Source organism: Rattus norvegicus, chromosome 1, assembly GCF_036323735.1.
Source record: "Rattus norvegicus strain BN/NHsdMcwi chromosome 1, GRCr8, whole genome shotgun sequence".
Taxonomy (NCBI): Eukaryota; Metazoa; Chordata; class Mammalia; order Rodentia; family Muridae; genus Rattus; species Rattus norvegicus.
The window spans coordinates 136,699,536-136,722,376 of NC_086019.1; the positions used below are offsets into that span (position 1 = coordinate 136,699,536).

The 22,841-nt window shown below is 36.6% G+C and overlaps 1 protein-coding gene across 15 annotated transcripts in view; it reads right to left on the reverse strand.

The window, feature by feature from the left end:
- Chd2 (chromodomain helicase DNA binding protein 2) overlaps positions 1–22,841 on the reverse strand; it is a 128,882-nt gene that overhangs the window by 101,543 nt on the left and 4,498 nt on the right. For 10 of the 15 annotated variants that reach the window (XR_010052226.1, XR_010052231.1, XR_010052232.1 and 7 more), the window contains exons 4-6: positions 18,612–18,669; positions 10,299–13,377; positions 6,339–9,958 (exon numbers count right to left, since the gene is read on the reverse strand). Coding sequence is in view for 11 of the 15 variants with exons in the window: in XM_063262625.1 (XP_063118695.1) it covers positions 6,339–6,439 (101 nt within the window). In the remaining 4 variants the exon portion in view is untranslated. Of the gene's footprint in view, positions 1–6,338; positions 13,378–18,611; positions 18,670–22,841 lie in introns of those variants that run through there. The other 5 variants (XM_063262626.1, XM_039112837.2, XM_039112868.2 and 2 more) reach the window with 4 other exon arrangements.

Consider the following 22,841-nt stretch of genomic DNA (forward strand, 5'->3'; position numbering starts at 1 on the left):
ATTCCATTCCCAGCACCCTCACGGCAGCTCAAAACTGTTTGGTGTTCCAGCTCCATGGGGGATCTGACACCCTTCTCTTGTCTATAAGGGACCAGAACATAAAACAGTCATAATACAAGAAACAGTCATAATCAAAATATGAGTATATTAAATCTTTAAATTAAAAATAGCTAGCGTTCATGCCTTTAATCCTAGAACAAGAGGCAGAGTCAGGCAGATCTAAGTTCAAGGCCAACATGGTCTTCATAGTTCCAAGGATAGCCAGAACTACATAGTGAAAACTGTCTTATAAAACAAAATAAAATAAAATAAAATAAAGGCAGGTGTGGTCTGAACTACATAGTGAAAACTGTCTTATAAAATAAAATAAAATAAAATAAAATAAAATAAAATAAAGGCAGGTGTGGTCTGAAAATACAGTGCTGAGACACAGGGAGAAGCCTGCCAGTCTAGCTCCATATTCAGTGAAAACCTGTCTCAAAGGAATAGGGCAGACAGTGATAAGAGGTTACCCAACATCCTCATCTGGCCTCAGTATGTGCACGAATTACATATACCACAGTAGGAAGGAGGGAGGGAGGGAGGGAGGGAGGGAGGGAGGGAGGGAGGGAGGGAGGGAGGGAGGGAGGGCAGGCGAACAAAAATATTAAAACTTTAGGAGCAGAAGAGGATGGCCCCACCTAATTTTTCTATAGCTTTTTCTGAATCAACAGCCATCCAAGAACCAGCTATCAAAAACCTGAGTCAGGGGCTGGAGAGATGGCTCAGTGGTTAAGAACACCCGACTGTTCTTCCAGAGGTCATGAGTTCAATTCCCAGCAACCACATGGTGGCTCACAACCATCTGTAAAGAGATCCGATGCCCTCTTCTGGTGTATCTGAAGACAGCTACAGTGTACTTATATATAATAAAATAAATCTAAAAAAAAAAAACAAAAAACAAACCTGAGTCAGAATTCCACTAATGACTACATTATACTTCAATTTTCTCATTTATGGAACAGGGATGATAATCATACCTCTTCAGGAAGGATAGGTTCACAGAACGGCAGCTCTTACTGAGCTTTCTCACTATTTTCTTTTAAATAGTCTCTCACAACCATTTCATCTACAGACTTGATAACTATCAATTACAAAGATTACAAACACAGGGCCACTCGGGATTCTGGTGGTATGTGTCTTTAGCCCCAGAACTCTGGAGCAGACGCAGATGGACCTCAGTTGAGGATTGCCTGGTCTATAACAGCATTCTGGGACAGCCAGGGCTACAGAGAGACCATATATCAAAAAGAAAAAGAAAAAAAAAAAGCAGCATGGGCTGGTGACACATGCCTTTCTTAATCACAGCACCAGAGGCAGAGACAGGCAGACCAAGTTCAAAAGCCAGCCTGGCCTACAGAGTGAGCTATAAGCCAACCAAAGGTATAAAGACCCTGTTTCAAAAAGACAGACTACATATATGAGGTTCCCTAAAGACTGTTTTTAATCAATTTTAAAATATTGATGCCAGTTGCAATTTATACTTCACTCCTGGATAATCTGGTAAGATAATTACCTCTATAACAAGGGGAAGGTAAAGTCAGAATGGAACATAAATGTACTGAAATTAGGTAGTTCTTTTTAAGATTCGAGAAGGTACTTAGCAAACTTAAAGAGATTAATATCCAAGCAAAATTCCAGATCCAGTTGAAGAGTGTGAGTACGAAATACACTAGGAATGAGACCACCAGAACGTACAGCAAATTAAGACATAGGAGGAACTCCACCTATATAGAAAAGTTCGGGGCTGGGGATTTAGCTCAGTGGTAGAGCGCTTACCTAGGAAGCGCAAGGCCCTGGGTTCGGTCCCCAGCTCCGAAAAAGAGAACCAAAAAAAAAGAAAAAAAAAAAAAAAGAAAAAAAAAAGAAAAGTTCCTCACTCCAAGTTTGACACAAATGCCTAGAGCTGGAGAATGCTCAACACAGGAACATTTCCCCTCCACTAAACCTCTAACTTCTTTTCTCAGAATTCCATCCATCTCTTATTTCCTGAACAGCAAACTAAAAACATTGGCCTGAAATTACAACAAAGAGAATGTGACAGGCCAGCAGTTATTACTAAGGAAAGTAAGAACATGTTCCATGGGAAGATCCAGAAGACATGGAGACACTACACGTGGAAAACTCTGGTAAATCTGAACCACATAAAGAGATGTTTTTTACAAATTAAATCTGAAAGATAGGGCTGGACTTGAACATTTTAAAAGACCTTCAATGTCTGAGAGGAACAAACAAACAAGTGAAAAACAGTAACAACAAAATCACCCAGGTCTTAGTACTATAGTTCCCAGGGAATACAGTACACAGCAGACATGGGTGTGGGGTGTGGGGTGTGGGGTGTGTGTGTGTGTGTGTGTGTGTGTGTGTGAGAGAGAGAGAGGGAGAGAGAGAGAGAGAGAGAGAGAGAGAGAGAGAGAGAGAGAAATGGATACTGTACTAGCCAACTAGATGGGTTGCAACTAACTACTACTAGAAAAGCTCACTAGTCAGCTTTTCTAGGACAGCTTGAAGAGCAAAATGGGCCAGAGTTAAATAAAACAGGCAGTAATTACCAGAGGGGAAGGAAGGGAAGGAACTCAGACTGCCAAAGGCCAGGGCTGTGACTCATGCAACAGGAAGAATAATCGGGCTCTCACAGGGGAATAAAACTGACTTTATAATACAAAATGCACCCAAGATTTTAAAGGGGGACATGCCTCCTATGATAATTCTTGAAAATCTCTCCCCTAAAGTCTAAACGGATTTTGATAACCCAGACAACCACCAGGGAGGGCACTTAAGCAGAAACTGTCTCAGAAGGCCCTTAAAACTACAGGGAAAGGGTTAGGGGAGCAGTAATAAATTAAAATGTTACTAGTAGCTTACATTTACTGGGTGCTTTCAGTGTGCTAGGTTCTTTCCTAAGGATCTCTAGAGGCATTCTAATACTTAATCCTCACAACCCAGTAATAATTAAAAGGTTCTACATTTAAGATGAGAAAATTTATGCCCCCAAATAATGTAAATTGGAGGGTTTTAGTACTACAGTAAAAGCTGAATTGATATCAACTACATATACAGTTCTTGACTAGCAAGAATGTGACTAAAAATTATACACAAAATTAAGCTTAACCTTTACCCAGCTCCTTAAAGGGGTGAGAACGGAAAGATGGCTGAGCCTATCTTTCTACTCTTAGAAAGGATGCATGTATGTGATTCCTAGCACCCACATAGTAGCTTACACTTTTCAATAACTCCAGCCCCAGGGAATACAATGCCCTCTTCTGGCCTCCAAGGGCAACAAGCATACTCACATAGTAAACATACATACATTCATACAGCCAAACACTAATACACAAAAAAAAAAGAATAAATTTTAAAAACAGTTGAACCTACTTTCCCTAAACTACAAGAGAATCCAAAAACCTTTTTGGATAGTGAGCCAGGAAGGTATCTGAAACCCCAACACAGGGTGATCCATCCATAAGCAGGCCCATAAATGAAGTGTTCAAACTGTTTCAGAAAACATGACATAAATGGCAGCTTCCTTCTACGTTTATTTATTTATTTCAGAAAAACCTGACTCTCATGTCCTAATTTGAGTTAAAATGTTTCCAGTATAGCTCTGCAGAAGTCTCTGGCCCAGTGTCACCTAATCAACTAAAGCACAAATTGACTAGGGATCAGAGGTCACAGCAAACATATAAACAAAGTAACCCGCTGTGCTAAATTAAATTGCTGACTTAAAAAGGAAAACAGTCCCTGGGCATTTGCTGATTGGGTGGAATTAGTTTTATTCTGGCATTTTCTTAGTAATCTCTTAAAGTTCCAAAACAAGTAATAACTGAAAACATAAAAGTTGAAGAGACAATATATATACATATATATGTGTGTGCATATGTATATATGTCTATATATGTACATATGTGTATATGTATATATACATATACATATATATATAGTTGGAGAGATAGGCAAGCTAGAAGTTGTTTCTATTGGTATGCAAAAGTAACTCTTTCCTAAGCAACAGAGAAGTTGATTTTATTGATAAGCAAAAGTGAGGGGCAAGTGTTAAAGTTTCTTTGTTAAAAGTAACACTCCTCAAGAAAGCTTTAGAACTCAAGAGAGTTCTAAAGTAGTCAGGAAAAGCTAAAGCACTAAGGCAGTTATAGCTGCCCACAATCAGCCAAAATAAATAAATAAATAAATAAATAAATAAATAAATAAATAAATAAGAAAGAAGACTTAATAGCAGTCTCACAATTTTCTTGTTAGGGAAAAGTTCACTATACCAAATTTTCCAGGAGAGGTGGTGTGGGTGTGGACATCTCAGGTGATCTAAGTAACTATGTGGCACAAATTTAGACAACTGTGCTGAACACTACAGTAAAGTAAACAATAAAATCTGAATGTCATAGTTGAAATAAAAGTATATAGTTATTCCTCAAACAATTAGCTTGCAAAATATATCAAATATTGTTTGCAAACCTCCATTTACTGCACCTTTTTATTTTATTTTGAAGCCCTAATCTCAGGTATCCAAGGCTAGTCTGAAAGTCTACAAAGCCGAGAATGACCTTGAACTTCTTATTCTCCAGAATTTTTTATTCTTCTCAAATAAAAAGATTTCAGGTCTGTCACATTCAGTTTATGAAATGAGAAACCAAACCCAGGGGCTTCTTACAGACTATCAAGAAAAGACAACTCCCAACCCCCAATGTGTTAATCTACAAAAGGCACTAATCATAAGAGTCCCAAAAAAAGATTACAAAGTACAAAAGGGTTTTGTTTTGTTTAAGGGGGATTTTTTTGTTTGTTTTGGTTTTTCAAGAAAGGGTTTTTCTATGTCCTGGAACTCCCTCTGTAGACTGGGCTGACCTCAAACTCAAGAGATCTGCCTGCTTTTGCCTCCTGAGAGTTGGGACTAAGTGTCAACCAAGGCCCACCAAAGTCCAAATTTTAAATAGTGAAAACACACACACACACACACACACACACACACACACACACACACACACACACACACACGGCTTCTTGGCACTTCCTGGCATATTTACACAGGGCATAAAGGAAAAGGCTCAAAGGGCAGACCTAAAATAATATTCTGATATGTTTCACTTGGAAGCAGTTCCTAAATCAGCAGACCAGGGATGATAACACACGAAAACTCGGACAGTGTAATATCCAGGCTGAAAATATCTTCCTAAAACTGTTTGTTCTCTCATACACTCAATGCAATGTTGGCTACTGAATTCTAGCCCACAAGAATTGAAGAATGCTTGGCAAACACTAAAACCTAATACTAATATAATTTAATTCCAATACATAAAAATGGAAGATAGAATTACTATTTTCCTTTTAGTGTCAAGATACTTTTATTTGTGCTCCTTTTATTTGGTAAACCCCTTAAAATGTTAGAAACAAGTAAATACAAAACCACTTCAAAAAACATAGATTTCTAAGGATGTTAAGCATTTTGTGCATAATAAACATGGAGCAATTTTTTTCTGTGTAATTCTTTTGTATAACAATCTGAAAATCCCATAATTTACTAAAAAATTCAGGTAAACAACCAGGATTAAGGAAAATTTATAAAACCCATTACAAGGAATTGTTCCTTTCACAAACGCCCATAAAAACATTTCTGGGAGCACCAAAGAGGCCCATACCATTTTTCTTTAAGATTGTCTCACTATATAGCCCTGGTTGTCAACTGTTTGTAGACCATACTGGCCTTGAACTCCCAGTTCTGCCTCCCTCTGCCACTTATTGGCCAACGCTGAATGAAAAGGTATATGCCGTCACACTACTCAGTTGCCCACGCTTAAAGTATAGTCTACTGAATTGCTAATAGTGTCTCCTAAGGAATAGTTTATTTGATACTCCTAAAATATACTGGAATGAAGAATATTTAAGTAAACAACAAAGAAAATGTACTAACATTGTTTTTTTCTTCAAGGTCAAATTCATTATTTATAATTTAGAGCCGTAGTTGGTAAACGATTTTAAAAATAAATTACTAGGTACCCCAAACAAGGCAGGGAAAGAGCAGCCACACAGAAGTTTGTTTGCCAGAAAATGAACTAATAATGGGAGACTACAACTACAGCCCATGCATTTAAGGCCTTAACAAGTAATTCTGCTACTAGTCAAGGTTGAGTCTCAAGCCAGTGCCAGTCTCACTTTTAATAGTTTGCTGACACAAAACAGTAATGTATTGCCTAATGCACTGACACTTGTAGTCATAGCTAAACGTTCCTAGACCATTTCTTTTTAACTACCCCACTGCGATTCTTACAAACCACTAAACAGATACTGACCTGAGTTTTTCTTCCTCAAATGTCAATTGAGAAAATGTTTGATACCAAGTAAAAATGCACGGGGACAAGCTCAAATGCTCTTCCCTTGGTTTATGAGCCATGTATGACAGAGCTTAAACACCCGTTAAGGCCTTTGAATTAAAAACATTCCACTCACACTGAACTGCTTTCAACCAATGGGAACAAAATGAAACTCACTAATCTCTGTACACGGAAAGAGGGACTAAACGGGAGAAAACACACCGGAACCTACAAAAAAAAGCGAAAACTGTAAATAAAAAACCTAGCGTACTACTACTGGGAGATTTACAATTACTGTATCTTTTCTCCAAAAGAGGACAAACATTCCAAGAACCGGCTCAGGAACACACCGTAGGGTGTGGTGTGGACCACTACAGGCCAGGCCTAAGGACTGCAAGGATCAAAATCGGTCCGGAAAGAAGCCGCCCACCGGAAAGTCCCGACCAAAATTCCCTCCCTCTGCCCCGCCCCCGGCACCAGCCGAGCCCAGAGGAAGCAGCGGACCGACGCACGAAGCAACGCGTCACGGCGTTCTCCCGCCCACGCCGTCTGACGTCAAGGGGCGGGACCAGCCTGACGGCGCCACCGTTGACCCTGCTGTTACCAGGCGCTCACACAGCCAATCAGCACCCGCCGCCAGCTCCGGCCGGCCTTTGAACTCCGCACAGCAACTTCCTGCTGTTTGGCGAGTACACAGTGCAATGCAGTATGTCTGTCAGCGCTGCGGCACAAAGGAACAGCCATTTTGTGACTGAGCTGGACCTGCACCAAGATGCCAGGGCCTCCGAGAACTGCTGCCTGAGCCAACTACCGAGCTGCCCCTTATTTCATCCTCAGAGTACTAATGGGAACGTGGGGAAAGGGATGTTCTAATATTAGGTTTCATTTGTTTTCAGCCTTCTTAAAAATTGGATTTTTAAAAAGTATTATCAGCATCATAAAATGGCTGCCACTTAAAACTGCCTGTTCCAGTACACAAGCACTGCATATGCCTTTTCTAGTCATCCCCGCCTTACAAGGCTAAGAGCCTAGCAAAAAACGTTAAGATTTACCCACACCTCTAGATTCCAAAATATGGGTCAAAGGCAGACGACTTTTACATAAGACATTTACTATTTAGTTTAGATGCTGCGACCTAGAACAAATTCGTGCACTCGACTGATTACATGTGCATTCCCTTTCCTCTACTTTCCATTCCTGGAATAACTTAGGTAAGTGTTTGGCATACTTTATATGTCCAATCACTAAAACTTCTGTACTTAGAAATTTATGAATGTGAAATGTTTAAAATTACATTCTAATAAGTAAACATTTAATCTCCAAAAATCGTGATAGACAAAGCACATTAGGCTTCAGAATTCATTTCAAAAAAATTACAGTGCAATCACTATTAGTAGTACTTGTTTCAGAACAGGAAAACAAGTTTTCTTAAAACTTTAGTTTATCCCAGTCTCTCGAGTGATTCTTGTTATAAATTTTACTAGATCTGAAAACAATTCCTTTCATTCCCTGCAGAATCAGGCTGCAAAGATGGTGTTTTTAGTTGTGTTCCCTAAATGCTATACTTGCAAAATTAATTCTCTACAGTGTCAACCTATTGGATGACACAGAACAGCTAGCTACACAAGAGCAACATCAATTTCAACTCCGGAGAAATATCATCACCCAAACAATAGAAACATTCTTTAAACTTTACAATCTTTAAAGGAAATGATGTCTTAACTGTGTACATACATGAATAATGTATATAACTTAAGGGTAACAGTAATTTAAAAGTAACTCCAACCAGACTAGGGTATTTTGGACATTCATCAAGTATATGATTTAAAGTATACTTGGCAAAAGCATTAAAAATCTGCTTCTTCTTTTGACTAAAGGAATCAAATGCATGACAATGCCCAAGTTATTACCCTGACAAAAGTAAGTTTATTCAAAAACATCACTTTGAGTTAGTCTGATCAATGAACAAAAAACCTTGCACGAGTAAGCCAAAACCCTGGTGAGACTATGCAAATCATATACTCAAGGGAGTGACAACTTTAATTTTGGTTCTTTCATAATTGTCAAATATATCTGGAGCTTCCTATACCTTCAAAACGTTACTTTCCAGAAAATTAGTTTTGCATTAGAAGTCTTCTGTCCTATTTATGGCCCAATAATTACAGAGGCAACTTAAAAGATATCCAAAATTCTAACTATTCAATTTGCAAAGAAATCTGGAAATGTATTTTTAAAACTAAGGCTCAAAATATTTTGGTAAAGAGTAAAATTCATCTATTTGTAATAAACTATATTCCAAATTTACAAACTAATTTAGAAAAATAATTTTATGCAAAATTATAAAGTAAAATCAAAATTGGATCAAGTAACCAATCATATCCTTGTTAGCTGCACGATTTTAAAACTATGACATGACAAATCATAAGAACACATCCAGAAATGCATTCGCATTCTTTAAATTAACATAAAGATACAGTCATACAACAAAAATATCTTATAGGCTTTATTATTTCAATCACTGATAAGCTACTTCAGGGAATGGGAGACAAATCATGATTTAAACAAACAGTACATTAAAAAGCTTCAGAAGAGAAAGCATTCCAGAGGATTCGGTCAAAATAAATTGATACATTTAAAGCAGCACCAACTAAAACATAAGGATGAAATACAATTACCAACCAGAAAGAACTGTCTTAATACACACAAATATAAACCTTGTAACATTTTAAGCATAAAATTTACAATTCCATTGTCACAGTAACACACACAAAGCTGAAGCATTAATAGCATTCCAGGATTTTTGTGGTTACAGATTTAATGATCTCAGGAACTAATTATTAAGGTTTAGATAAGTCATAAAAAATATTTTAAATTGTCACGTGTTATCAAAAGAAACAATCAAAAATATAAACTGAAAGGCATCAGTCAAAGAGTCCTATTTGTGATTCCGTTTTTAAATGTACATTTTTTCATTCATATAACTTTCTCAAATGTCTATTTACTATAATTTACTACTACCAGGCTGCTCTATGGCCCTCGGTTACAAGTTTGAATATCCCAGATTCTTCAAAGAAAAAAATTTGCCTTGTATGTAAAATGGTGCAATGCAGCAATGGCTAAACAGACAAGGTCATTTTTCTGCAGCATGAAAACCTAAAAACTGAAAATTTACTGACAGAAAAACTACAGTTTCTAGGAAAGGCCCCTCCGTATAAAAGTACCTCACCTTCTGAATGCTGTAAGAGGCCTTAAGTCACAACTCAACTTTCATAAATTGTTACCAAAAAATCAGGGTGTGGCATGCTAGCAATCTCAAGGTCACGCTTTAAAAATCAACCCAAGTTAGAAAATTCTTGAAATACAGACAGCAATCCATGTCTGTCAATGTAAACAAGTGTAAGCTGAGGTTTCCCCAAAAAAAAAAAAAAAAAAAAAAAAAGAAAGAAAGAAAGTTGATAGCTCATACCTCGATGCATTGCTGTGTAGCGAACTGTCCTCCTCTTGGCTTTTGTCCTTATTTCTCATCATCTTTTAATTCTTAAATATTAAGGGGGAGGGGGAATCTGTATTTGCTTTGAAGTCCTGTGCCCAGGTATTTACTGTCAAAAGTTGAAAGAAAGGTAAGGTCCCAGCTTCTATGGATGGTTTTATTATCAGGAACAAAGTCCTGCCGATGTTAGCGAAATTCATGTAATGCAACAACGATAAGCACCAAAAAAACAAAATATTTCTATTTTTCCGTTTTAAAATAAGTAGGGGATAAACTGAACGGTAGAAGCATCACTATCAATAAGGAAAGTTTCTCAAAAGTAACACACTGGATACAAATAACAATCTCTGTATCTTATTGCGTCATCCAGGAATTTCTCATATTTACAGTAAATAAAACCAACTACAACATAATTTTTTTTAAATTATCACTGATTATCATAGACTTACCTGATCCATGTAGTATGTCCAAAGCAAGAGTCCTATCTAGTAGTAGAAAAATATCAGATCCAAAATGATTTTTAAAAACGCAAAATCCTCCGTTAAAAGCCAAAAAGTAAATGAAATAATCCTCAAATATGTTGACTTGTCAAAAAATAAAGCAATAATTAATACTAAAACAGGTCCGGAAGGGGAAAAAAAAACCTCATTAGGAGAGCGCACAAAAATGGAGGTGCGCCATGGCTTCTAAGCTGGAAAAAACAACGACCTGGGCTCTCAATACGGCAGCTTCTTCCAACAAGGCACGAAAAGAAAGCTTCTAAAAGCAGCTTTTCTCCCAAAAAAAGGTTCGGATCGACCCCAGTAAGTCACTAGGAGAGGCAGGGGGCTGCGGGGGCCCCCTGAGGCTGCCCGAAAGTTAGGGAAAGTTGCGTAAAGTGAACCGAAGCAGGGAGCAAAGCGCGCTCTCTCTAAGGCACAGCCGCCATCTAGAGCCTCCTTCCCAGCTCTGAGAGCTCTGCCTTTGATTGACACTCTCTACATTTACCCCACAACTCAGGTGATGTACCATAGACCCACCCCTTCATCTCCACCAAAAAAAAAAAAAAAAGAAAGAAAGAAAAAGAACCAGATCCTCAATCTGAGGGAGCCTGAAGACCCCCAACTCCACACCTCCCTGCCCCTCCAGACCACTCCATCAGGGGGAGGGGGAAGGGCTTCTTAACCCCCTCTGGCTCAAGCACCCTTTTTAAGCCAGAGAGAAATGTAATTTGTTCCTTTTGTCTAAAGATCTGCTAAATATTTCAGTCCTTGAGCTAAAATAACTTCCTCCCTGGACAGGAAGTAGAGTTTTATCAAGCCATTTTGAAATAAAGATAATTTTTAGAGAATCTAAAACTCAGTTTAAGTATTAATCTTTAAAAATATTAATACCCCCATGGGTAAAATGGCTTGTATATAGAAGCAACATTTCAACACCATAAATTAAACTCAACTCTTGCCTTCTTTATAGTGCCTAAAAACAAATAAAGATTAAGGGGGAATTTTCCACTTCAACTGGAAGGGGTAATTTCTTGTGCAACTCAAGAGCGCCTCCCTAGTGTTCAAATGCAGTAGAGCAAAAGTTAGTTCAACCATTTTCCCCCCAGAAGAAACAAAATTCTTTGTAAACTATTAACCTTGGAAATGCCATACATCAAACACAGTTACTTCTTATATATATTTGGGCAAAATTAATAACTTCAAATTCAAGAATATATTCCAACATTGGTCACCATTAAATCAAACACTCAACCTCAACTCCAAAACCAAAAGAACCCTTGACTTATGTTTCAAATCAAATTCTAGGGACACTCACATTTCATTAACCACAGCTCACTTACAATGCTAGACCACATCTACCAGTCAATCATCAACTGTCAAAGACAAACTCCCTCATGATGGAAGCACAAGGCCTACAGAAACAAAATCACAAATGCAACCACGTGTTCTCTCCCATGCAGACAAGAAACCAACCACGCACACGCCCAAAACTCAAAACATTCCTTTACTGAACCCTATTGGTCAAAACCATGTCACTCCATCAATGCGGTAATCCATTTTAGTTTTACAACCAAAACCAATTATGTTAAATCTAAGTAAACGTAAAATCCATAATCAAGTTTCAATTCTACAGATATTTTTACATCAAACTCAAACGACCAACCACCTCACATCACTCAAAGAAACACTGCATCTATATTAACTATACATGTGTATTCGAAGGTATTTTACATTAATAGATTATTTTATTCTGTTTTCTGTAATGAAAAAACATCAGTCATCATTTGGTCAACCAAATCCCCATTACTGTTTTATTATATTCCTTACCAAAGTAGCAATAAATGAAAACCTGGTATTTGATTTCAACCATGGGTAACCAATCCAAAGCATGGTATGATTCATTTAAACTCCCAACTGCCCGAAACAAGAAAAAAAATGATTTTTGTCAAATGTAAATTAATACTGTGAGAGTAAGCCCTTTAATGTATACCCAAAGAACTTACAAATACACCTCTCTAATGTAAGACAATACAAATCAGTATAACTCACATATTCAGATGAGCATTTCATTGCAAGAGGTTTTATACAAAGGTCAAAGGACCACTCAACAAAAATTGAAAGACTCTGAGACTGTCTTGGACTGTACAGGCAACAAGTACTTTTTATATAAATTAACTAGGTTACCATTACTCACTGATTAAAATGCAAAATACTTTGAAAACGCCCAAACAAAGAATTTATTTAAACCTTATAATAAAAAAACCACCAAATTGGGTGTGGTTGTATACAGCTTTAATCCTAGCACTCAGGAGGCAGAGGCAGGTAAATCACTGCAAATTCCAGACCAGGCTGGTCTACAGACTGAACTCCAGGACAGTCAGGGATACACTGAGAAACCCTGTCCTGGAAAAGAAAAAAGAAAAGAAAAAGAAGAAAGGGGAAGGAGGGGGAGAAAGAGAGAATATATCTATTTTAACCAAAGGACCATTCCACTTAAGCACAGGAAAACCCAGGTTTTCTAATACACATAAATCCCAAACAAACAAAACCATTCCATTTTACCAGCTTTATTCAGTATATTTTAATGAAAAGCAACTATAAAGGTCAAAATGTCATCAAGGTTTTCTTTCACCTTTAATGAAACATTTAATGAAAACATCCACGGTGAAAAAAAGTTTTATAAAAGGCCCAAACTGAGAATTTTTTAAGTTTTAGAATTTTATTAAAGTTAACATTCCATAAGGTCACTCAGAGCAAACGGCAAGAATCTACAGGAATACAAACTACCATTTGTAGAAATGTAGCATCTTCTCCAGATGTCAAAAATGTACATGATACGAAACAAGTCTTTAGGAAGTAAATTCCACTGTCCATTTGTGTTGGGTAAGAATCATTCATTTCATGGCATCCATATTAAAAGAATCCTGTGTTGGTTGTGTAATATCACAGCATTCTTGCATTAATCCATTTTCCTCAATTCCCCATAATGGGCTGCCATCTTGATTTCTCAGTGGTAAAGTCCATTTCAAACTCTTCAAGCTGGGTGCTTCATAAAAAATTAGAAGAAAAAAATTCTATTGGAGTAACAGTCATCTCATTTCTTCAAACAGAAAATCCTACCCACTTTGAAGATATTCTCTACCATACAAGTCTAATTCTGTAAAAATCTTTTCACTATGAGACAGCACTAATGTGACAACCTCTCAAAGACAGAATCAATAAATTCACATATTTTAAGTTCTCTTGTCACAGATACATTTGTATCCAGTAAAATAACAGTCAAGGGTCAAATTCTTAAGAACCTAACATAAGTACTATAGTATATATGAAAGGTAGAACCAAAGATTAAAATTCAAAAATGGTAGGAGGCTAAATTACAGCCACATGTGAACAATTTCAAGGCCAAAAGTTTCCAAGCTCTCTCAAAGAAAATAATTATATAATCTTACGAGATTAAAAAGCGATAGATAACTGCATGGCATACTTTAACAATCTTACAGATATTAATTTTACTTAGAAGCACCTTTATAGCCACATACCTGAGAATGCAGAGAACGTAAAGCCACATGAAAAAGATTAGAAACATCTGCTTGGCTTACTTGGAATTTGCAACAAAACTGCTATCCCTTTTCAAATTATAAACAACTAAAATAACTACTTTCAATGCAAAAGAATCATGTTCCTCCTGGGAAAATTAACCTATTATTTAAACAGTTCAGACTGAAGGGAGAAAGAAATGAGAATCCAGGTGATTCTACTCCTAATCAACTCTGGAGTCATCATATTCACAAAACTTGAAAAACATTTTCTTAAAATTTTCATGTTGAGTCCGTGTGTGTGTGTACATGTTCTTGTAGTGGGGGGTGCACTTGTACATGAGGGCAAGAATGTGTGTAGACCCGAGGATGACACTAATGCTGAGAATGAAAATCATAACCTTAATTGTTGAAGCAGGACATCTCAGTCATACCTAGAGTCCCATCGGTTTGGCTTTTCTTGCTAACCAGTTTCCTCTGGGATTACAGGCAGGTGGAGGTTCGTATCTGGGTATTTACTTGCATTTTGGGAGATACAAATTCCCAAGCAAGAACTGAAATGCTGAGCTATCTCCTGACCAGGTAAAGACATTTTAATCCCTGGTCTTCCATGTATGTTCTACAACTTTCCAACTCAATTTGTAGAGCTAGTCAGTAAGGGACTGCAGGAATAAAAAAATATGAGAATGTTTACTTCTAGTCTAATTTTCTGTCTTCCTAAATAAAAAAGGCATGTTCTCGGGTTGGGGATTTAGCTCAGTGGTAGAGCGCTTGCCTAGGAAGCGCAAGGCCCTGGGTTCGGTCCCCAGCTCCGAAAAAAAGAACCAAAAAAAAAAAAAAAAAAAAAAAAAGGCATGTTCTCTAATACACACATTATAAAACCATACCTAAAAAACTGGATAATCAAAAGAGAGTAGTGCCCCGTATTAAAAAATTATTCTTTAAAGGAGTAAGGAGTGTCACAACCATCAGTAATAATCCATACATCAAGATATTCTTCTCCAGTAGATTTTGGAAATTTCTCAAATCCTTCTATAAAATGAAATATAACTCCTTTTATGTCTGTATCAATAAACTACAGCACTACATAAAACTGGGCATGGTGGCAGCACAAGCCTGTCCTGTAATGTCAGAATCTGGGATAAAGGACCAAACATTCAAGGTCATCCTTACCTAGTTGGGACTAATCTCAAAAACAACAAGAAAGAAAATAAAAAGGAAAAAGGCCAGAAACAGTGGCTTCCACATGAGATCCCAGCGCTCATTCAGAAGCTGGAGCAAGAGAATTGCTGAGTTTAGACTGGAGTAGGATAGTCTCATCAATAACACAAACCTAATGACATTATCATTAGAAAACTACTCAAAACCTGCACTCCCATAGCAGTCCTGTCACCAAGTGATGTACATTTAAAACTATGAGAGAATACAGACTATTTTACATGATAAATGATCAAAATGCACTCGTGCAAAGTCTAAGACCCAAAGCCAAAAGCAAGAATGTTGTTAACAAGCAAACATATTTCATAAGTATAATAAAAAGGCCTTTTAAAAAGGATTAAGAGATAATTCATTTACATTCATGAAGTTTCAAATACTACAAAAACTGTACTTACAAGTAAGAAAAGTTTTACTTGGGAAAAAAAAAGGAATCAAACATGAGCACTTAAAACATGAAAATGTTAACAAAATCCACAGCTCCTCAGTGGAATACAACAGATCCTAATGACTACCTCTTGTGGCTCTCCTGAAAAGGAAGTGAGCTGGTTCATAACAGAAGCAAGCTCAGTAAAGGCTGCCTATCACTCCCCTGCATCACAGCAATCCATGCATAGAAGAGTCAGAATACTTTATTCCAACAGCAACAGTATCTTTGAGAACACAAGATCATGAAGTCACTTATTTATTTGTATTGGGTGAGGGGGTGTTCAATAGAGTGTATATACAGATAATTAACTACATCTCTTTCTATATTAACAAGTGAATTAATACAGACATACTGAACAGGTGTACCTTTGCTCTAGAATTCTATCTATTCTTACTCAGACAGACCCAGAGCCTTCATTTCATGTAGAAGATTCAAACTTAGTCTGGTTAGAATGCTATTTTGGTATTTTCTAGTTTGTACTTCTAAGTACGTATGTTTATTCTAAGAATAACTTCCTGTTCAAAAATTAAGTTTTTATGCCATCAAGATAGTCTATAACAGTCATCTCCTGAAATCCAATCACTAGACACATTCATAATTTAGGAATAGAAAATTGATTATTAATATCTTCAAATAGGTTACACATTATTATCTAAAATACAAGCCACTGGGGGGGGGAATAAAATAAAATAAAATACAAGCCACTGACTCATCTGGAATGTGAGCAGGGCTCTCCTAAAATAAAACAGTTCTTTACTTCTATTTCAACTAGCTTTACTCTTTGTAAGATAGAGTAGCCTCAGTCTGAGACCAAGGATGACACTGAACATCTGACTCCTGTCCTCCCAAGTGCTACAACTACAGGTATGTGCCACCATGCCAAGCTTATCTCTGCCAGTTTTAATAGCAAAGAAAAATATAGGAAACAAAGAAAGTTAAAAAAATTAATGATTCCTAAACTTTTAAATAAATAGCTCTAAGGCTACTACTATTAATGAAATTGTATTTTTCAGAAGTTAAATGCTTGTTTTACAACTAAAGGAAGATTAACATAAGATGTTAATTTAGTACAAAATCTCATCCTTTCTGTCATATACAAGCACTTATGACTTAGTTCTGTCTTGAAATTTTGATACATTTATGGAAGAAATCCCTGACATCTTATTCTTAAAATAGATTGAGTGCTCAACAGAATATATTAACAAGTCTGGATCTTAAATAAGATAGGTATAAAAACTAACAGTAAAATTATTACAAAGGGGGTTGGGGATTTAGCTCAGTGGTAGAGCGCTTGCCTAGCGAGCTCAAGGCCTTGGGTTCGGTCCCCAGCTCCAGAAAAGAAAAAAAAAAAATTATTACAAAAAGACTAGGTAATCCTCATCGATGAAAGGATAAGGTCAAATATTGCAAACAAGAGTTATCTTTTCTATGAGTTTACAATCTAATTACAAACCAATTTAAAGAGACCAAGTTGGGGGGTAGAGGATGTACATATATTACTTCTAATTTTTACTGTGACAAAATTTTAGCTTTCAAACACAGCTATAATATTTACATTAACACTTACATTTGAATAATAAATTTTATTTTGCCTTTCATTATACTCAAAACACTTGTTGATAATGTTTAATAAAAGTTACATTAACACAACAAACCAACAAATATTTACTGCTACCAAGTGCCAGGCAACTATTGTCTTAAGTATAATCACACAGGAAACTAGGCACCTACATTAGACAAATTGTGAGTCTCCTTCCTCATTCTCCCTCAGAAAGAACGCAAACTGTGTTTTGTAGGCCATTAATAGCCAGCCAGTAGTCTCAAGTAGCAATAACAGGAAGAGGGAGTTGAGGGTGAGAATCACACAGAATCTCAATTCCCAAATGTTTTTATTCCTATAAAGCAGCTAGCTAATAGACAATTATCTTAAGTTTGCTGCCAATGAATAAATCCTTTTGGCAATTAACCCAAAATGATTTGTAACAACCTTCCCATTTTACTCTGTCCCACTACTTGCCAACTTTGGGAGGTGGGGGGAACTATTTCACAGTACTGGTAATAATAACATCTTTTAAGCAGCAATTTCTAAGTCGATAAGGCTAAACTTTCAGTCTTGAAGTTTAAGTTCAGAGTTAATTTATCAGAAGCAATTACAACTAGAAATCAATTAAATTTCATTTCTAACCAAAGGATTTCTCAGCTTTACATCATAAAAGTAGCACGCTTAGGTCAAGGCCTGTTTTCTTTAAAGACCAGATAGTAAATGTTCTAAGCTATATGTCTATTTCAGTACAAGTACTCTCCATTCTGAAACTACACAGGGAAAGTACCACAGTATCTAAACAATCCAGGTAAATCTGCCATAAGCAAACAGACAAACCCAGGGGACTGGAAACAAGTCCAAATGGGATTTTTTGGTCTTAAAAGTTTTATTTTCTGTCCCTATTATGGTGGACAAATGCCTTTAACCTCACATTCAAGAACCAGAGGCAGGTAGATCTCTGAATTCCAGGTTGACTCAATCTACATAATTGAATTCCTGGCTGGCCAGGGCCACATGGTTAGAACCTATTTAAAATAGATGCCTGAATGGATGTATGGATAGGTGGGTAAATAGGTTTTAATCTTTCGATAAATGGAGAAAGGCAACATGTGAATAGTAAACTCTACATGTCTAGACTGGACATGTGCCGCAGTCTTTAATCCAAGTTCTCAAGAGGCAAAGGCAGGCAAATCTCAAGTTCAAAGCCAGCCTTGTCTACATAATGAATTCCAAGACCTCCAAGTATAGCGTTTCAAACTCTGTCTTAAGAACATTTAGATGATTGTGGCTCACAATCATCTGTAATGGGATCCAAAGCACTCTTCTTGTGTGTCTGAATGTCTGAATGTCTAAAGACACTTACAGTGAACTTATATATACATAAAATAAAACAAATCTTTTAAAAAAGCTATAATTATAAATAGTTATGTAAAAATACTCAACATTATTTACAGGTTTGATAAAGCTATGCACTTACAATTCCAAATCAGTAACTTAAAAGTCCTAGTAACACATAAAACTAAAATATAAACCCATTAAGTAGATTAAAGACTTACTAAATGCTTCGATGTCTATAGTATACACGCCTTTCATTCCACCTCAGGATTCATATTTCTGCAAAAAAAAAAAAAAACAGAATAGACTTTATTAACTCCTAGGAATTATATCACAACTCCAATACCTTCTAAGAAATCAACAGAACAAGAAATATAGGTTATGAACAAGTTACTCCAAGCAAAAGACAGGAAAATTCTGACAAACCTTAGATTTTTGCCAAAGCCAGAGTTGAACTCTAGAACAAGTTACTAAAATCACAAGCCTAGATATCATTCCCCAAGAACTCCAAATGAGGTCTAGAAAGATGGCTCAGTGGTTAAAAGCACTGACTGCCCTTCCAGAGGTCCTGGGTTCAAATCCCAGCAACCACATAACGGCTCACAACCATCCGTAATGGGATCCAAAGTACTCTTCTGGTGTGTCTGAAGACAGCTGTAGTGTACTTATATGCTTATATATAATAAGTCAATCTTTAAAAAAAAAAAAAAAAAAGCCGGGGTTGGGGATTTAGCTCAGGAGCTCTTGCCTAGCAAGCGCAAGGCCCTGGGCTCGGTTCACAGCTCCAAAAAAAAAAAAGGAAAAGAAAAGAAAAAAAAAACCAAATGAGTAATTATTGAGCTCCTGCCTTAGCTTACTTAACTGGCTATCCAATGTTGAAAATAGAGAAAATACAAGTTAAGAGCAAAACATTAACCCATACTCTAGCCTACCATCTAATACATTTCTTTTTTTTTTTTTCCTTTTTCTTTTTTTCAGAGCTGGGGACCGAACCCAGGGCCTTGCGCTTCCTAGGCAAGCGCTCTACCACTGAGCTAAATCCCCAACCCCCTAATACATTTCTAAGCCTTCTAAAAACCTTTGCTACCCATCTGTAAGATCCTTCTTTCTCCCTATATTCACAGTATCTATCATATGCTAGCAGCAACATAATATAATCCCATATATAATCAATCTTTTAAATAAAATGTCATCTTAGGCATCACTTCCAATTACTATCAGTTGTACTCATCTATCAGACTAAAGCTAATTCTTTAAGATTTCTTTTTACCAGAGAGAGAGAGAGAGAGAGAGAGAGAGAGAGAGAGAGAGAGAGAGAGAGAGAGAGAGAGAGAAGCCGGAGACAACATGGAGGCTGACTTTAAGATTCCTCTCTGCACATCTACAGGTTGTTATGAATGTTCTTAAGGGATGGATGTGTACTGGGCTTTGCATGTTTAGGTGGGCTATAACTTTATCAATTGGATCAAAAAAAAAAGATTCCTTTTTACTACTTCCAGCGTGTGTGTGTGTGTGTGTGTGTGTGTGTGTGTGTGTGTGTGTGTGTGTGTGTGTGGATATTCTGGAGCTAGAGTCCAGCAGTACCAGTACTTAGGTCCCTCCAATAGTACAGAACATTAAATGCTGAGCCATCGCTCCAACATCAAAACTACTAATAATATACATCTATATATGCAATATCAGGACTTTTCACTCATTTCTGACTTAAATTCCTCAAACCTAAATATGAGAAATGCTTCCCATTTCAAGGAATTTCTGAAATAAGGCTGTGTTTTCATTTACCTTGGTTTTGTATGACTATAATAATCACAGAGTAATAGAGGGCTACAGTGGTGCACACCTTTCATCCCAATGCACAGGGAGGCAGAGACAGATGGATCTCTGAGTTTGAGACTAGCTTGGTCTAAAAAGTGAATTCCAAGATAGCCAAGGCTACACAGAGACCTTGTCTCAAAAAGGGGGGGGGGGGGGGAATGGGGGATTTGTAGCCAAGTGGTATAACACTTAACATGCGTGAGGTCCTAAATTTAAAACAAAACGGTTTTAAAAATTAATTTCATCCCAGCACACAAGAACATGAGAGTTCAAAATCAGCTTGGGTTACATACATGAGACTGTATCCATCCACCAAAAAAGACAGTGAGTGAGATGGCTCACCAGGTAAAAGTGCTTACTGACAAGCCTGAGAGCCAAATCCCTCATCCTGGTTTGATAAGTGGTATGATTAAGTCACCCTTCCAGTCCAAGAAAATTTAGGTTCTAAAACTACCCAAAAAGTCTTTAGTCTCACCTTGCATAACAATGAAATCATTAACATTAATGAAATCTATCAGATTCCCCTTTCCTAAAACATGAGATAGTATTTAGCCACCCTTCAAAATTGGGGATGAGGAGTCCAGTTCAGTTTAAGCAGACTAAGAGTCTGATGTTCCTCAAATTCCTACCCATCTCATATACCTTCAAATGTACTTTGTGATCTAAAAATAAACTTTAGGGAATATACACAAGCTATAATGCTGGCCCTTCTGTAATAAAAGTCAAGACTTCTGCTGGTTCTTCAATTCCTTAAACTTTTATGCTCTAAGACTAAAATTTAACAACACTGCACTATAAGAAAATGTTTACAAAGACAGGTTAGTGATAGTCATTTGCAATAAAAATGAGGGTACACTGTGTTAATCCAAGCATTTCTGAGGTCTAGACAAGTCTCTCATGGTCACCTTTGTCCAGCCTAAGCTGTCCCAGATAAACAAAGGCATTAGCATTTCTTAAGACAACTGCTTTAAAATACCATAAGGTAGGCATGGTTGACAGCTGTAATCCCATAACTCAGGACCAAGGACACACTATCTCTAAAAAGAAAAAAACAGATAAAAGTACATGTTTTTAAACCACCTTGATAATCTGAATTAAAAGGGTTACACATTAACCACTTAGATGACTCAGTGGGTTAAAGTATTTACACTCATGCAGACGTTTAGAGTTTACTTCCCAGTACCCAATGGTGGCTCACAACCATCTTTAACTCCAGTTCCAGAGAAACCAATCACCTCTCCTAACCTCTGAATGCACTAGGCATGCACACTGGTATAAATACATATATGTAGGAGGAATACTCATTCCCGTAAAATTTCTTTAAAAATTTTAAAGACTTAAAAAAAATTTCATTCATGTTTAGGGATACAACTTCAAATTATTAAGATGAAGCCTGTGAGAAAGTACAATACACAAAGGCACTTTGCCAACATACCTGAAGACCTAACCTAAGGTAAAACTGTTTCTTGAAGCAAAGACCTAGGGAGCATCACTATATAATATATAAATCCTAACTAACATCAGAAACACATTTTTAAAAAATCAGGTCACCTATCATAAAAAATTCATAGTATCCTTAAATTTAGGGTATCAGACATGATGGCTGGCATCTGTAATCCCAGCCCTTGTTGAGGATAATGTAGAATTACTACCTTAAATTCAAGCCCAGTCAATGCAACACAGTAAAATCATGTTTCAAAAAGTCAAAAGTATGCTACCAGAACTTTGATGCCAATCCTGAGAGTCCATGAAAGGGTGGGAGGGGAGGGAACACAATTACTAAAGGCTAGTCCTGACCTCCATTTTTGACACAAGTACATAAATGCAATTTGTTAGGAAGGAAAGCGAGGCTTTGGTGACAGTAAAAAAATTTTCTATCATGTACAAACGTTAAGTTCAATCTCCAATACCACAAAGGAATCAAAGATGCAGAATCAAGTTAAAAAAAAAATTAAAAGTTGATTACATCAAAAATAGCAAATTTGAAAATAACATCGCATCCAACCTAGAACTTCGTGAAATGAGGTTATTTACCTGTGAAATGCAAAAGTTTTTACTTAAAATAATTGTGTCTATTAAAAGAAATGAAATATGTAAGGTGAACTACAAATCTTTATAATTATGGTCATTTTTAAATATGTTTACTAAACTAGAAAGCAGTGAAAGCCTTTACATTACATTATACGTAGCGCCTCGCAACTCATCCCATACATCTGATTCAATACAAATGTCAGAGGAAAAACCTAAATTAACTCATAAGCAGCCTAAATTTTTAAATAGTCAAGAAACTGTGATCAGAAACAAAGCTAAAGAAAATTCACATTATAATTACCTATTTTACATGCTAAAAACTAGAAATGTCATGTCATGATCCAAAATCATTGATGACCAGCTGCAACAAATTCTTTTATTTTTGGCCATGTTAATCCTTTAAAGTTATAAAAACATTAAATATATTCCAACATAAACACAACTAGAATAGAGATTTTTAAGAATTAAAGAATTTGTCCAAAATGCTAAGATAAAGCCAAATATTTAAGCATTTGTTACTTTAAGCCATGAGTAAAAGGCACTTGACAAAAAACTTACCTTGACCTATGTATATAGAAGCATCTACCTTGGTAGGCCACCTACTC